The sequence below is a fragment of the Oncorhynchus nerka genome, linkage group LG2, assembly GCF_034236695.1.
Source record: "Oncorhynchus nerka isolate Pitt River linkage group LG2, Oner_Uvic_2.0, whole genome shotgun sequence".
Lineage (NCBI taxonomy): Eukaryota > Metazoa > Chordata > Actinopteri > Salmoniformes > Salmonidae > Oncorhynchus > Oncorhynchus nerka.
The window spans coordinates 77415319-77433460 of NC_088397.1; the positions used below are offsets into that span (position 1 = coordinate 77415319).

General features: G+C 48.2%; 1 protein-coding gene across 1 annotated transcript in view; it reads left to right on the top strand.

The window, feature by feature from the left end:
* The window catches only part of LOC115131664 (uncharacterized), a 40758-nt gene extending 23257 nt beyond the window's left edge, over window positions 1-17501 (top strand). Inside the window, exons 2-6 of the mRNA XM_065021203.1 lie at window positions 5683-5942; window positions 6137-6248; window positions 12548-12643; window positions 12820-13328; window positions 13518-17501. Coding sequence (XP_064877275.1) covers window positions 5683-5942; window positions 6137-6248; window positions 12548-12643; window positions 12820-13328; window positions 13518-14937 — 2397 coding nt within the window. The 3' untranslated portion in view covers window positions 14938-17501. The remainder of the gene's footprint in view (window positions 1-5682; window positions 5943-6136; window positions 6249-12547; window positions 12644-12819; window positions 13329-13517) is intronic.
* Window positions 17502-18142: the final 641 nt, after the last annotated feature.

Below are 18142 nucleotides of genomic sequence, written 5' to 3' on the forward strand. Positions count from 1 at the left end.
TCTCCTCACCTCTGCTCCCTTCTCTCTTCTCCTCTCCTCTCCTCACCTCTGCTCCCTTCTCTCTTCTCCTCTCCTCACCTCTGCTCCCTTCTCTCTTCTCCTCACCTCTGCTCCCTTCTCTCTTCTCCTCTCCTCACCTCTGCTCCCTCCTTTCTTCTCCTCTCCTCACCTCTGCTCTCTTCTCTCTTCTCCTCTCCTCACCTCTGCTCCCTCCTCTCTTCTCCTCTCCTCACCTCTGCTCCCTTCTCTCTTCTCCTCTCCTCACCTCTGCTCCCTTCTCTCTTCTCCTCTCCTCACCTCTGCTCCCTCCTCTCTTCTCCTCACCTCTGCTCCCTTCTCTCTTCTCCTCTCCTCACCTCTGCTCCATCCTTTCTTCTCCTCTCCTCACCTCTGCTTCCTTCTCTTCTCCTCTCCTCACGTCTGCTCCCTTCTCTCTTCTCCTCTCCTAACCTCTTCTCACTTCTCTCTTCTCCTCCTCTCCTCTCCTCACCTCTGCTCCCTTCTCTCTTCTCCTCTCCTCTCCTCACCTCTGCTCCTTCTCTCTTCTCCTCTCTCTCCTCACCTCTGCTCCCTTCTCTCTTCTCCTCACCTCTGCTCCCTTCTCTCTTCTTCTCTCCTCACCTCTGCTCCCTCCTTTCTTCTCCTCTCCTCACCTCTGCTCTCTTCTCTCTTCTCCTCTCCTCACCTTTGCTCCCTCCTCTCTTCTCCTCTCCTCACGTCTGCTCCCTTCTCTCTTCTCCTCTCCTCACCTCTTCTCACTTCTCTCTTCTCCTCTCCTCTCCTCACCTCTGCTCCCTTCTCTCTTCTCCTCTCCTCTCCTCACCTCTGCTCCCTTCTCTCTTCTCCTCTCCTCACCTCTGCTCCCTTCTCTCTTCTCCTCACCTCTGCTCCCTTCTCTCTTCTTCTCTTCTCACCTCTGCTCCTTCCTTTCTTCTCCTCTCCTCACCTCTGCTCTCTTCTCTCTTCTCCTCTCCTCACCTCTGCTCCCTTCTCTCTTCTCCTCTCCTCACCTCTGCTCCCTCCTCTCTTCTCATCTCCTCACCTCTGCTCTCTTCTCTCTTCTCCTCCCCTCACCTCTGCTCCCTCCTCTCTTCTCCTCTCCCTCACCTCTGCTCCCTTCTCTCTTCTCCTCTCCTCACCTCTGCTCCCTTCTCACCTGTGCTCCCTTCTCTCCTCTCCTCACCTCTGCTCCCTTCTCTCTTCTCACCTCCTCACCTCTGCTCCCTTCTCTTCTCCCCTCCTCACCTCTGCTCCCTTCTCCTCACCTCTGCTCCCTTCTCTCTTCTCCTCTCCTCACCTCTGCTCCCTCCTCTCTTCTCTTCTCCTCACCTCTTCTCTCTTCTCCTCTCCTCACCTCTGCTCCCTCCTCTCTTCTCTTCTCCTCACCTCTGCTCCCTTCTCTCTTCTCTTCTCCTCTCCTCTCCTCACCTCTTCTCTCTTCTCCTCTCCTCACCTCTGCTCCCTCCTTTCTTCTCCTCTCCTCACCTCTGCTCTCTTCTCTCTTCTCCTCTCCTCACCTCTGCTCCCTTCTCTCTCCTCACCTCTGCTCCCTCCTCTCTTCTCCTCTCCTCACCTCTGCTCCCTTCTCTCTTCTCCTCTCCTCACCTCTGCTCCCTTCTCTCTTCTCACCTCCTCACCTCTTCTCACTTCTCTCTTCTCCTCTCCTCTCCTCACCTCTGCTCCCTTCTCTCTTCTCCTCTCCTCTCCTCACCTCTGCTCCTTTCTCTCTTCTCCTCTCCTCACCTCTGCTCCCTCCTCTCTTCTCCTCACCTCTGCTCCCTTCTCTCTTCTCCTCTCCTCACCTCTGCTCTCTTCTCTCTTCTCCTCTCCTCACCTCTGCTCCCTTCTCTCTCCTCACCTCTGCTCCCTCCTCTCTTCTCCTCTCCTCACCTCTACTCCCTTCTCTCTTCTCCTCTCCTCACCTCTGCTCCCTTCTCTCTTCTCACCTCCTCACCTCTGCTCCCTTCTCTTCTCACCTCCTCACCTCGGCTCCCTTCTCTCTTCTCCTCTCCTCACCTCTGCTCCCTTCTCTCTTCTCACCTCTGCTCCCTCCTCTCTTCTCCTCTCCTCACCTCTGCTCCCTCCTCTCTTCTCTTCTCCTCACCTCTGCTCCCTTCTCTTCTCCTCTCCTCTCCTCACCTCTTCTTTCTTCTCCTCTCCTCTGCTCCCTCCTCTCTTCTGCTCCCTTCTCTCTTCTCACCTCTGCTCCCTCCTCTCTTCTCCTCTCCTCACCTCTGCTCCCTTCTCTCTTCTCCTCTCCTCACCTCTGCTCCCTTCTCTCTTCTCACCTCTGCTCCCTCCTCTCTTCTCCTCTCCTCACCTCTGATCCCTCCTCTCTTCTCCTCACCTCTGCTCCCTTCTCTCCTCTCCTCTCCTCACCTCTTCTCTCTTCTCCTCTCCTCACCTCTGCTCCCTTCTCTCTTCTCCTCTCCTCACCTTTGCTCCCTTCTCTCTTCTCCTCTCCTCACCTCTGCTCTCTTCTCTCCTCCTCTCTTCTCTTCTCACCTCTCCTCTGCTCTCCTCCTTCCGTCTCCCCTCCTTTCACAATCTCTCTATCTGCCATGGTGTGATGTCCAGTCTCCTCTCCTCTCTCTCTATCTGCCATGGTGTGATGTCCAGTCTCCTCTCCTCTCTCTCTTTCTGCCATGGTGTGATGTCCAGTCTCCTCTCCTCTCTCTCTTTCTGTCGTGGGGTGAAAACCAGTCTCCTCTCCTCTCTCTCTTTCTGTCGTGGGGTGATAACCAGTCTCCTCTCCTCTCTCTCTTTCTGTCATGGAGTGATGCCCAGTTTCCTCTCCTCTCTCTCTTTCTGTCGTGGGGTGATGCCCATTCTCCTCTCCTCTCTCTCTTTCTGTCGTGGGGTGATGCCCAGTCTCCTCTCCTCTCCTCTCTGTCTTTCTGTCGTGGGGTGATGCCCATTCTCCTCTCCTCTCTCTCTTTCTGTCGTGGGGTCATGCCCAGTCTCCTCTCCTCTCTCTCTTTCTGTTGTGGGGTGATGTCCAGTCTCCTCTCCTCTCTCTCTTTCTGTTGTGGGGTGATGGCCAGTCTCCTCTCCTCTCTCTCTTTCTGTCGTGGGGTGATGCCCAGTCTCCTCTCCTCTCCTCTCCTCTCTCTCCTTCTGTCATGGGGTGATGTCCAGTCTCCTCTCCTCTCTCTCTTTCTGTCGTGGGGTGATGCCCAGTCTCCTCTCCTCTCTCTCTTTCTGTCGTGGGGTGATGTCCAGTCTCCTCTCCTCTCTCTCTTTCTGTCGTGGGGTGATGCCCATTCTCCTCTCCTTTCTCTCTTTCTGTCGTGGGGTGATGCCCATTCTCCTCTCCTCTCCTCTCTCTCTTTCTGTCGTGGGGTGATGCCCATTCTCCTCTCCTCTCTCTCTTTCTGTCGTGGGGTATTGCCCAGTCTCCTCTCCTCTCTCTCTTTCTGTCGTGGGGTGATGCCCAGTCTCCTCTCCTCTCCTCTCTCTCTTTCTGTTGTGGGGTGATGCCCATTCTCCTCTCCTCTCCTCTCTCTCTTTCTGTCGTGGGGTGATGCCCATTCTCCTCTCCTCTCTCTCTTTCTGTCGTGGGGTGATGCCCAGTCTCCTCTCCTCTCTCTCTTTCTTTCTGTCGTGGGGTGATGCCCAGTCTCCTCTCCTCTCTCTCTTTCTGTCGTGGGGTGATGTCCAGTCTCCTCTCCTCTCTCTCTTTCTGTCGTGGGGTGATGCCCAGTCTCCTCTCCTCTCCTCTCTCTCTTTCTGTCATGGGGTGATGTCCAGTCTCCTCTCCTCTCTCTCTTTCTGTCGTGGGGTGATGTCCAGTCTCCTCTCCTCTCTCTCTCTCTCTCTCTCTTTCTGTTGTGGGGTGATGCCCAGTCTCCTCTCCTCTCTCTCTTTCTGTCGTGGGGTGATGCCCAGTCTCCTCTCCTCTCTCTCTCTCTCTCTTTCTGTTGTGGGGTGATGTCCAGTCTCCTCTCCTCTCTCTCTTTCTGTTGTGGGGTGATGTCCAGTCTCCTCTCCTCTCTCTCTTTCTGTTGTGGGGTGATGTCCAGTCTCCTCTCCTCTCTCTCTTTCTGTCGTGGGGTGATGTCCAGTCTCCTCTCCTCTCTCTCTCTCTCTCTCTCTTTCTGTTGTGGGGTGATGTCCAGTCTCCTCTCCTCTCTCTCTTTCTGTCGTGGGGTGATGCCCAGTCTCCTCTCCTCTCCTCTCTCTCTTTCTGTCATGGGGTAATGTCCAGTCTCCTCTCCTCTCTCTCTTTCTGTCGTGGGGTCATGCCCAGTCTCCTCTCCTCTCCTCTCTCTCTTTCTGTCGTGGGGTGATGCCCATTCTCCTCTCCTCTCTCTCTTTCTGTTGTGGAGTGATGTCCAGTCTCCTCTCCTCTCTCTCTTTCTGTCGTGGGGTGATGTCCAGTCTCCTCTCCTCTCTCTCTCTCTCTCTCTTTCTGTCGTGGGGTGATGCCCATTCTCCTCTCCTCTCTCTCTTTCTGTTGTGGGGTGATGTCCAGTCTCCTCTCCTCTCTCTCTTTCTGTCGTGGGGTGATGCCCAGTCTCCTCTCCTCTCCTCTCTCTCTTTCTGTCATGGGGTGATGTCCAGTCTCCTCTCCTCTCTCTCTCTCTCTCTCTTTCTGTCGTGGGGTGATGCCCAGTCTCCTCTCCTCTCCTCTCTCTCTTTCTGTCGTGGGGTGATGTCCAGTCTCCTCTCCTCTCTCTCTCTCTCTCTCTCTTTCTGTCGTGGGGTGATGCCCAGTCTCCTCTCCTCTCTTTTTCTCTTTCTGTCGTGGGGTGATGGCCAGTCCCCTGTCTCTTCCTCCACAGAGTTTTTTTGTACAGGTGGCATTTTGTATCAGTGCACATGGCATGCATTAAAAGGCCACCATAATACTGCCAGTGTGTGTGTATGTTACAGCATGCCTCAGGTAAGGCTGGATGTGTGCTTGGCTGGGTATCTCCACATGACGTTAGCATGTCGACAAGCAGATGCACAAACAAGCTCTTACATCGTTGTTTACACAAACACACACACACACGCACACGCACACGCACACGCACACACACACAACTGCAAATCAGAACCACACACAGGGTTTGACTGTGTTTGAATACAACACATATTTCAGTTACCCTCACAGAGAAATATGGCACACACACAGTACTCTCTCTGTAATCTACATAGTAAATACTTTCTCTCTCGCTCTGTCTCTTCCAGGTGGCTGGTGGCACCTTAATTGGGAAGGACAGGCTCATAGTAATGGCTGGAATGGAGTAAGTGGAATGGTATCAAACACATCCCACACATGGTTACAATGTGGTTGATACCATTCCATTCACTTCATTCCTACCATTATTAGGATCCGTCCTCCTCTCACCAGCCTCCTGTGCTGTCTCTGTAGTTGTGTGTGTACTGTAGTAGGTGGTGAGTCATGTTAGTGATAGGGAGTAGTTCTGAAATGCTGTGTACAACTGTCACTCTGGTTGGGTTGGGTCATGTGTTGTTAGCTCACGGCTCTAGTGGCATGGCTCTGGTGCTATGCTTGGCATCGGGTACAACGTAGAAGCCAGGTATCGAAACCCTTTAGTTTTCATCTCTGCATCCCCTCCCTTGTTTTGAGTGTTCTCCAGAGTAGATGAGTCACCTCTGAACCCCCACAATGCATCCCTGGTGCACTATATGGGGAATAGGATGTCATCTGTGTGTCTCTGTGTCTCCTCACAGGTCAATGGGCGGAATCTGAGTCACCTGACTAAACGGGATCTTTCTCACCTGAGCAAACGGGATGCTCTTAGAATCCTGGCTGCCTATGAGCACCCAATCACGCTGCAGATCAAGGGCCGGCGTGGGAGGGGTTATGGCTTACAGGACTGCAGCACGCAGACGGAAAGACACTGGGAGCACCTTCCCCTGGCCCCCCACCTGGCCCTACACAGTCTGGGGGTCACAGCAGCCGAGACCATGTCCAGGGTCAACCCGGACGGGTAGAGTCAAAGATAGACACACACACACACACACACACACACACACACACACACACACACACACACACACACACACAGAGACAAATGGTCTCTCTGTCTCTCTCTAACACACACACACTTCAGATGTCTATAAAATTCAGTAATATCTTACCCCAATAAATGTTAGATTTATTGACTCGACTTCTTTCTCTCAGACACTACTGCAGCCACATGAGTCTGCCTCGTGATCACCATGACAACGGGAGATATGAGTACCTGCCCAATTCTCCACAAGACATAGAGGACATGGATCCACTGGGCTACCAGGTGAGACAAAACACACACACACACACACACACACACACACACACTAGTAGTAGTAGTAGTAGTAGGATGCCATTTAGTTTTGAATGAAAGATCATCACTTGATGTTGCCAACCAAAGCCATACCCTATAGTCTACAAGGTCTACACATGTGGGCACTCTGTTTGTGAGTGTACCACCATTCATCACTCAGTACCTGTATCAGTTACAAGACACATCAATTAAAGGCCTTACACCAGTGTTAAATCCTGCACCCCACTAATTATTGTGACTGATATGACTTATTCTGTCACTGGTGATAATAAAGCCAATAGAATTGACCCACTGTATTGTATGGTACAGCACATGTGACGGAAGTAGCTAGAACTACAGCATACTGTGTGTCTGTGTTGTTCTGTCCATTGAGAGGATGGAAATGCATCTTCTATAGAAGAAAACTGTCATGTTAAATAAACAACACTGGGAAGCTTGTGTGGGTGTAGTGGTGGGCTGTATGGCTCTGAAGGTCAGAGTGTACACAGGGCTCTGAAGGTCAGAGTGTACACAGGGCTCTGAAGGTCAGAGTGTACACAGGGCTCTGAAGGTCAGAGTGTACACAGGGCTCTGAAGGTCAGAGTGTACACAGGGCTCTGAACAGGGGACTGCACTAGAGGAGGATCAGGGCTTACTTCTCCAGGTTTGTTTGTTTGTTTGTGTGTGTGTATGTGGAATAAACCGTAGACATCCAGATAACCTTTTTGACTGAATAGAATTCAGATTGCAACTGTTTGGTCTGAATCAGGGCTAACGTCCATATTGTCCATATTGGAGTCTCTCTTGGAGGAAAAGCACCTTGAAGTTCGGTGATTAAGGCTTTAATGGCAAAATGCCTTTTTTTAAATGGAGCAGCCAACCCAGTCTGGAATTATACATGCTGCCACCAAGCATCTGAGACCTGAGTGGAACTATACACACACATGCACTCACACACACTCACACACAGACAAAGACGTACACATACAAATACAGTACACACAGACAAGCCTGATTGCTCAGGCCCAAACAGCAGGATGCTATGCTGCATAAATAAGAGTAACCAAATCTAAATCACCACCACATCTACATCTAAATCACCACCACGTGTACATCTAAATCACCACCACATGTACATCTAAATCACCACCACATGTACATCTAAATCACCACCACGTGTACATCTAAATCACCACCACATGTACATCTAAATCACCACCACATGTACATCTAAATCACCACCACATCTACATCTAAATCACCACCACATCTACATCTAAATCACCACCACGTGTACATCTAAATCACCACCACATGTACAGTACATCTAAATCACCACCACGTGTACAGTACATCTAAATCACCACCACATCTACATCTAAATCACCACCACGTGTACATCTAAATCACCACCACGTGTACAGTACATCTAAATCACCACCACGTGTACAGTACATCTAAATCACCACCACATCTACATCTAAATCACCACCACGTGTACATCTAAATCACCACCACGTGTACATCTAAATCACCACCACCTGTACATCTAAATCACCACCACATCTACATCTAAATCACCACCACATGTACATCTAAATCACCACCACGTGTACATCTAAATCACCACCACGTGTACATCTAAATCACCACCACCTGTACATCTAAATCACCACCACATCTACATCTAAATCACCACCACATGTACATCTAAATCACCACCACGTGTACATCTAAATAACCACCACATGTACATCTAAATCACCACCACGTGTACATCTAAATCACCACCACATCTACATCTAAATCACCACCACGTGTACATCTAAATCACCACCACATGTACAGTACATCTAAATCACCACCACGTGTACATCTAAATTCCCACCACGTATACATCTAAATCACCACCACGTGTACATCTAAATCACCACCACATCTACATCTAAATCACCACCACGTGTACATCTAAATCATCACCACGTGTACATCTAAATCACCACCACCTGTACATCTAAATCACCACCACATCTACATCTAAATCACCACCACGTGTACATCTAAATCACCACCACGTGTACATCTAAATCACCACCACATGTACATCTAAATCACCACCACGTGTACATCTAAATCACCACCACGTGTACATCTAAATCACCACCACCTGTACATCTAAATCACCACCACATGTACAGTACATCTAAATCACCACCACGTGTACATCTAAATCACCACCACCTGTACATCTAAATCACCACCACGTGTACATCTAAATCACCACCACGTGTACATCTAAATCACCACCACATGTACAGTACATCTAAATCACCACCACGTGTACATCTAAATCACCACCATGTGTACATCTAAATCACCCCCACGTGTACATCTAAATCACCACCACCTGTACATCTAAATCACCACCACGTGTACATCTAAATCACCACCACATCTACATCTAAAATCACCACCACGTGTACATCTAAATCACCACCACATCTACATCTAAATCACCACCACATCTACATCTAAAATCACCACCACGTGTACATCTAAATCACCACCACATCTACATCTAAAATCACCACCACGTGTACATCTAAATCACCACCACATGTACAGTACATCTAAATCACCACCACGTGTACATCTAAATCACCACCACATCTACAGTACATCTAAATCACCACCACGTGTACATCTAAATCACCACCACCTGTACATCTAAAATCACCACCACGTGTACATCTAAATCACCACCACCTGTACATCTAAAATCACCACCACGTGTACATCTAAATCACCACCACCTGTACATCTAAAATCACCACCACGTGTACATCTAAATCACCACCACATCTACAGTACATCTAAATCACCACCACCTGTACATCTAAATCACCACTACGTGTACAGTACATCTAAATCACCACCACATGTACAGTACATCTAAATCACCACCACATGTACATCTAAATCACCACCACATGTACAGTACATCTAAATCACCACCACATGTACAGTACATCTAAATCACCACCACATCTACATCTAAATCACCACCACATGTACAGTACATCTAAATCACCACCACGTGTACATCTAAATCACCACCACATGTACAGTACATCTAAATCACCACCACGTGTACATCTAAATCACCACCACGTGTACATCTAAATCACCACCACGTGTACAGTACATCTAAATCACCACCACATGTACAGTACATCTAAATCACCACCACATGTACAGTACATCTAAATCACCACCACGTGTACATCTAAATCACCACCACGTGTACATCTAAATCACCACCACATGTACAGTACATCTAAATCACCACCACGTGTACATCTAAATCACCACCATGTGTACATCTAAATCACCCCCACGTGTACATCTAAATCACCACCACCTGTACATCTAAATCACCACCACGTGTACATCTAAATCACCACCACATCTACATCTAAAATCACCACCACGTGTACATCTAAATCACCACCACATCTACATCTAAATCACCACCACATCTACATCTAAAATCACCACCACGTGTACATCTAAATCACCACCACATCTACATCTAAAATCACCACCACGTGTACATCTAAATCACCACCACATGTACAGTACATCTAAATCACCACCACGTGTACATCTAAATCACCACCACCTGTACATCTAAAATCACCACCACGTGTACATCTAAATCACCACCACCTGTACATCTAAAATCACCACCACGTGTACATCTAAATCACCACCACCTGTACATCTAAAATCACCACCACGTGTACATCTAAATCACCACCACATCTACAGTACATCTAAATCACCACCACCTGTACATCTAAATCACCACTACGTGTACAGTACATCTAAATCACCACCACATGTACAGTACATCTAAATCACCACCACATGTACATCTAAATCACCACCACATGTACAGTACATCTAAATCACCACCACATGTACAGTACATCTAAATCACCACCACATCTACATCTAAATCACCACCACATGTACAGTACATCTAAATCACCACCACGTGTACATCTAAATCACCACCACATGTACAGTACATCTAAATCACCACCACGTGTACATCTAAATCACCACCACGTGTACATCTAAATCACCACCACATGTACAGTACATCTAAATCACCACCACATCTACATCTAAATCACCACCACGTGTACAGTACATCTAAATCACCACCACATGTACAGTACATCTAAATCACCACCACATGTACAGTACATCTAAATCACCACCACGTGTACATCTAAATCACCACCACATGTACATCTAAATCACCACCACGTGTACATCTAAATCACCACCACGTGTACATCTAAATCACCACCACATGTACATCTAAATCACCACCACGTGTACATCTAAATCACCACCACATGTACATCTAAATCACCACCACATGTACATCTAAATCACCACCACATGTACAGTACATCTAAATCACCACCACATCTACATCTAAATCACCACCACATGTACAGTACATCTAAATCACCACCACATGTACAGTACATCTAAATCACCACCACATGTACAGTACATCTAAATCACCACCACATCTACATCTAAAATCACCACCACGTGTACAGTACATCTAAATCACCACCACATGTACAGTACATCTAAATCACCACCACATGTACAGTACATCTAAATCACCACCACGTGTACATCTAAATCAGCACCACATGTACAGTACATCTAAATCACCACCACATGTACAGTACATCTAAATCACCACCACATGTACAGTACATCTAAATCACCACCACATGTACATTAAATCATCACCACATCTACATCTAAATCACCACCACGTGTACATCTAAATCACCACCACATGACAGTACATCTAAATCACCACCACGTGTACATCTAAATCACCACCACATGTACATCTAAATCACCACCACATGTACAGTACATCTAAATCACCACCACGTGTACATCTAAATCACCACCACGTGTACATCTAAATCACCACCACATGTACAGCACATCTAAATCACCACCACCTGTACATCTAAATCACCACCACGTGTACATCTAAATCACCCCCACGTGTACATCTAAATCACCACCACGTGTACATCTAAATCACCCCCACGTGTACATCTAAATCACCACCACCTGTACATCTAAATCACCACCACGTGTACATCTAAATCACCACCACATGTACAGTACATCTAAATCACCACCACATGTACAGTACATCTAAATCACCACCACATGTACATCTAAATCACCACCACGTGTACATCTAAATCACCACCACATCTACATCTAAATCACCACCACATGTACAGTACATCTAAATCACCACCACATGTACAGTACATCTAAATCACCACCACATGTACAGTACATCTAAATCACCACCACATGTACAGTACATCTAAATCACCACCACGTGTACATCTAAATCACCACCACGTGTACATCTAAATCACCACCACATGTACAGTACATCTAAATCACCACCACATCTACATCTAAATCACCACCACATGTACAGTACATCTAAATCACCACCACATGTACAGTACATCTAAATCACCACCACGTGTACATCTAAATCATCACCACATCTACATCTAAATCACCACCACATGTACAGTACATCTAAATCACCACCACATGTACAGTACATCTAAATCACCACCACATGTACAGTACATCTAAATCACCACCACGTGTACATCTAAATCACCACCACATGTACAGTACATCTAAATCACCACCACATGTACATCTAAATCACCACCACATCTACATCTACATCACACAGTCACACAGTCATAAACAGAACGTGTTCAGTGGGTGGATTGTGAGCTGTGCCTAATGAAATCCCCTTGGAGAATGGAAGGGTGCTCAGCTTAGAGAGACAGAGGGAAAAACACACTCCTCTCTCCCATCTACAAACATTTACTGTCTACAGACTGATTTAACCACTGCTGCAAGACACAAGCTTCAGTTCAGTCAATCTGGATTGCAAACCTACAGCATGTGATGCAGTTCCATTAAAGGCCATACTTAATAATCAGGACTCTTGATAACATAGGGATATTTTAGGGATATTTTTGGGGGAGAGAGGCTGGATGAACATTTGAATTACATAACCAAAGTTCTAGAATTAGCATAAAAAAATTAAATGCTTGTTCATTCACGTAAACACACATTATTCACAGTTAGTTAAACATTGATTAACCGCTCTTTCTCTCTCTCTCCCTAAGGACCCAGAGCTGGACCATTGTGTTCCAAGGGATCAGAGCTGTTTGACTGGCTGCTGCAACACCAACCTTGAGGAGCCCAGCAGTTTCCACAGCCAGGTGTGTATGTGTGTCTGTGTACTGTATATCTATGTACTGTATGTGTGACTGTGTACTGTATATCTACATACTGTGTGTGTCTGTGTCCTGTATATCTACATAATGTATGTGTATCTGTGTACTGTATATCTACATACTGTACGTGTGTGTGACTGTGTTCTCTCTCTCTCCTTCAGACTGAGGATGAGGACTATATGTTGGAGAAACCTCTGGGCTACCTACCTCTCCACCATGAGCTGGACAGCGGCCTGGGCTGGACCGACGGTAGCCTGCACCAGGGAGACCTCTCTGGCCTGGAGACTGAGGAGGGGGGTCTGGAGGAGTGTCACCCCAGGGGAGGCTCCGGTGGGGGCCTGCTGGTCAGTGGAGGAGGGGGTGGAGGTGGTGGGTCTCCGTCCTCTGAATCCTTCATCTCGTCTGAGCTGAGTGACTCTGGCTTCTATAGCGTGAGCACCGGAGAGTTCCGCCGTTTCCAGAGGCTGTTAGAGAAACGCATGCGCCTGTACAATGCTCGTCTGCACCACCAAGGGGAGGTGTGTGCACGGGAGCGCGGCGACAGCTGGCAGAAGAACCACAGAGAGCTGCTGGAGGCCATCCCTGAGGCACTGACCATGCAGCCCCAGCACTGCCTCACGCCTGGCCTGACTGCTCCATCCATGGGCCCTCCACCCCGAGGACTCTTCAGGTAGGAGCTTATCACCAGACTAACATCACTGTGATTATCATAGCTTATCATGATAACATGATCCATAACCATCCAAACCCCATCTTCAAAGTGTTCTCCATCCAGGGTTCAACGATGATAATGCAGGTTGTTCACCACGGTACCATTGTATTTATCGCTTCTGTGTCTAATAGTTTTCTGTTTCTTCAGGGTGTCGTCTGTTCAGTTCCGGAAAGCGGATCGTCCCTGTCTGGGCAAACACAGCTCCAGCAGTGGCTCCCTCTTCAACCCCCAGCACACCTCTGGCCCCCTCTCTGTCCACGCCCCTGTCCTCTCCACCTGCAGTACCCCCTCCGGTCACCACAGGCTTCTGCTGCAGCACCAGGGCTCCAGCTCAGAGGGTCAGCTGAGGAGAAGCAGGACCCTGCACCACCGGGCTCCACCCCAGGAGCGTGTCAGACGGGCCAGTCACCCGTCCTCCCCCTCTTACGCCACCCTGCAGCACTGTGGAGTAGCTTCACTTAGAGGCCTGGAGCTGGGCCTGCCTGAAGAGGGAGAACCAGAACTAGTGCTCAGACACCCAGCAGGACTTGCCCCCTCACCTCTGCACCATGCAACCTCTCCGGGGGAACACAGAGGGGCCATGCCCTTACCCAGGGGACATTACTGGGACAATAGTGGAGGCCGTGACCAGCTGGTTAATGACAGGAGGCAGCTGGAGAGGAGCTTCATGACAGACCTACCAGTGTGGGAGAGGGAGCGAGAAAGAGAAAGAGAGCAAGAAAGAGAACGAGAAAGAGAACAAGAGAAAGAAAGAGAGCGGGAAAGAGAAAAACAAAGAGAGAGAGGAAGAGAGGTGCACCGCTTCCACACCCTCAGCCACCCTCCCCAGACATCCATGGACATCCATGAGACATGGCCTAAACCAGCCAACCGTCTGTCCCGCCAGGGGTCCGGGGGTGGTGGGGGCCTCTACAGCACCCTGGAGAGCCACACTGGGTTCGGATCTGGGGTCATTGGAGTGTCCAGGATGGGCTCCAATCCTAACCACAACCTTGATACTACCCCTAACACCAACACCAACCCCAACCTTCCTAACCCTAACGCAAGGGCTGTGAGGAACCAGATTCTCCGTGACCGGGCATCGCGGCTAGCGGACGAGCGCAGCGGGATGAGTACAGATGAGGAGAGCCAGGAGGTGATGAGGGGGAGGTACTGGAGCCGCACTGAGAGACGGGAGCACCTCCTACTGGCCCGCGAGCAGAAACAGCAGCAACAACAACAACAGCAGGCCAGAGGGCAGCAGGCTTACACCAGGCCAGGAGCCAATGGAGGATCAGGATCTATGAGAGATACAGGGGTCAACACAAGAGGAGGAGCTATGGGTGGACAGGGGGGAGGAGTTATCCGAGAAGGAGAGGCTATGTCTGGAGGGGGAGGGTCTTTGGGAGACGGCCGGTGCAGCACGGTGCTTGAGCTCAGCCAAAAGAAGTTGAGTCGTCTGAGGAACAGGAAGCTGTTAGATGATTGGACGACGGTGGAGGAGCTGCTTACTCATGGGACAAGGCTGGGCGCCGGGGAGGAGATGTCCCTCTGTCCCAGCTCACTACTGACTGTGACTACAGTATAGAGTGTGTCTCTGCGTGTATGTCTGTGTGTTTTTCCACCATAAAGCACCATGGACAATACATTTGTTTTAGGGTAAGTGTATGCGTGTGAGTATATAAGTGTGTGTCACCAATGTACAGCACCTCTGACAAAGTGTGTGTATGTGTCAGACCTTCTTACTGACTACTGCAACGCACTGCAAGTGTGTATCTATTACAATCTGTGTGTCTGTGTGAGAGAGGATCGGTCTCTGTGTGTGTGTCTGCACCATGTATGGCTACCTCATGCTCATGGGGTTTGTGAATCAATTTGAAACACAATATAATATCATGTCATTTTGTTGATTTTATCTTTGGGTATCTTTTGAGTGCAAAAATGCTGCCTGGTGACATTGATGAAACTCTTACATTTGGACTTTTATGCCTCAAATAAAGTTGTGATTGAGATTTCTAAAAGCAATACTGCATTGTAAGAGAATCCACCAGAAAACAGCAGCTTACTGGAGAGGAGATGCCACAACAAAGCTAGTGGAGAACTGTGGATTGATAACCACCCTACACAATCAATGTGTTTTTGTAACAGTCTGAAAGGGGAATGGTGCTGCAGTAGAAGATTTTGCTACCGGATGTGATCGTGCTAAAACTACCTGGTACCCTTGATTGCACAACAACTAACGCAATCCATCCTATCATTGGAATGATGTTTACATTGCCTGTCTATTGAGGCATTCATTCTGTATTCTGAAGTGGTTGTTCCAGAGATAGGTACTGCAGAGTAGATGGTGTAGGCTGAGCTGGCCAGGGGTTGGTGGTTTGTTGCTGGAGGTCTCTGGAGGTCAGGGCTGTTGTTGTTTAGTACATATTCATTATGGAACGTACGGAACAACGCTAGGGTACAACGCTAGGGTACAACGCTAGGGTACAACGCTCGGGTTCAACACTGGTGGTGTGGTGTCACGCTCTGTCTGTCACATTTTGTTTCTCACTTAATTGATCAATAGATAGGGGTCAGATGTCAAATAGGCTTATGACAGGGTTATACAGGATTATGTCAGGGTTATGTACGCTTATGTCAGGGTTATGCAGGCTTATGTCAGGGTTATGCAGGCTTATGTCAGGGCTATGCAGCAAATGTTAACTAAAGCCACTGTGGTAGGTACTACTCATACTATCATTGATAACTGAAATGAAAGGTGTGATCAGAGGTGGGATTTGCTTTTTGCGTAGCGTTATCAGCACTCATTATTACTGAGGCTACAGGATCACACACCTTAATGCACTGTGTGTGTTTCTCACACACTCACTCAGCGTGCATGTGATTCTTACACACACAGCAAGTAGGACTCACACCTGTCTGGTGTGGAGATGAGAGAGGCAGAAGAAAGAAAAAGAAAGGAACAACAGAGAGAGAGAGATTATATATATATATACAGTTGAAGTTGGCATTTTACATACAAATAGGTAAGAGTCATTAAAACTTATTTTTCAACCACTTCACAAATTTCTTGTTAACATACTATAGTTTTGGCAAGTCGCTTAGGACATCTACTTTGTGCACGATACAAGTCATTTTTCCAACAATTGTTTACAGATTATTTCACATATAATTCACTGTATCAGCATTCCAGTGGGTCAGAAGTTTACATACACTAAGTGCTTTTAAACAGCTTTGGAAAATTCCAGAAAATTATTTTATGGCTTTAGATGCTTCTGATAGGCTAATTGACATAATTTGAGTCAATTGGAGGTGTACCTGTGGATGTATTTCAAGGCCTACCTTCAAACTCAGTGCATCTTTGCTTGACATCATGGAAAAGTGGCCATCACAAAGCCCTGACCTCAATCCTATAGAAAATGTGTGGGCAGAACTGAAAAAGCGTGTGCGAGCAAGGAGGCCCACAAACCTGACTCGGGAATGGGCCAAAAGGCACCCAACTTATTGTGAGAATCTTGTGGAAGGCTACCTGAAACGTTTGACCCAAGTTAAACAATTTAAAGGCAATGCTCCCAAATACTAATTGAGTGTAATGTAAACTTCTGACCCACTGGGAATGTGATGAAAGAAATAAGAGGAAATAAATAATTCTCTCTACTATTATTCTGACATTTCACATTCTTAAATAAAGTGGTGATCCTAACTGACCTAAGACAGGGAATTTTTACTAGGATTAAATGTCAGGAATTGTTTAAAATGTATTTGGCTAAGGTTTATGTAAACTTACGACTTCAACTGTATATATATATATATATATATAGACGGATAAATAAATAAATAAAAAGAGAGAAAATGTTGCTCGCTCTCTCCTCAAGGTGTTCCACGTCACACTCGGCATGACTCAAACTCCCTGAATAATGGATGAGAAGATAGGATTTATTCCCTTCATCCCCCTCCTCCCGCTATATGTGAGGATTATCAAGGCTGAAAATAGCCCTCCTTTCCTAGGAGAAGTGAAAGCACACAGGAGAGACACTTGTGTTTTAAAGCTCTGCACACCTCAGAGTTTTTTCTCTACCCCCTCTTTACTGTTTCCCCTCGGACTGTTTCCCCTCGGACTGTTTCCCCCCGGACTGTTTCCCCTCGGACTGTTTCCCCCCGGACTGTTTCCCCTCGGACTGTTTCCCCCCGGAATGTTTCCCCCTCGGACTGTTTCCCCCTCGGACTGTTTCCCCCGGACTGTTTCCCCGGACTGTTTCCCCCCGGACTGTTTCCCCCGGACTGTTTCCCCTCAGACTGTTTCCCCTCGGACTGTTTCCCCCTCGGACTGTTTCCCCGGACTGTTTCCCCCTCGACTGTTTCCCCTCGGACTGTTTCCCCTCGGACTGTTTCCCCTCGGACTGTTTCCCCCCGACTGTTTCCCCTGGACTGTTTCCCCCTCGACTGTTTCCCCCTGGACTGTTTCCCCCGGTTTGTTTCCCCGGACTGTTTCCCATCCGACTGTTTCAACTCGGACTGTTTCCCCCGGTCTGTTTCCCCCGGACTGTTTCCCCTCGGACTGTTTCCCCCCGGACTGTTTCCCCTCGGACTGTTTCCCCTCGGACTGTTTCCCCGGACTGTTTCCCCCCTGACTGTTCCCCGGACTGTTTCCCCTCGGACTGTTTCCCCCCGGACTGTTTCCCCCGACTGTTTCCCCGGACTGTTTCCCCCCGGACTGTTTTCCCCCCGGACTGTTTCCCCTCAGACTGTTTCCCCGGACTGTTTCCCCTCGGACTGTTTCCCCTCGGACTGTT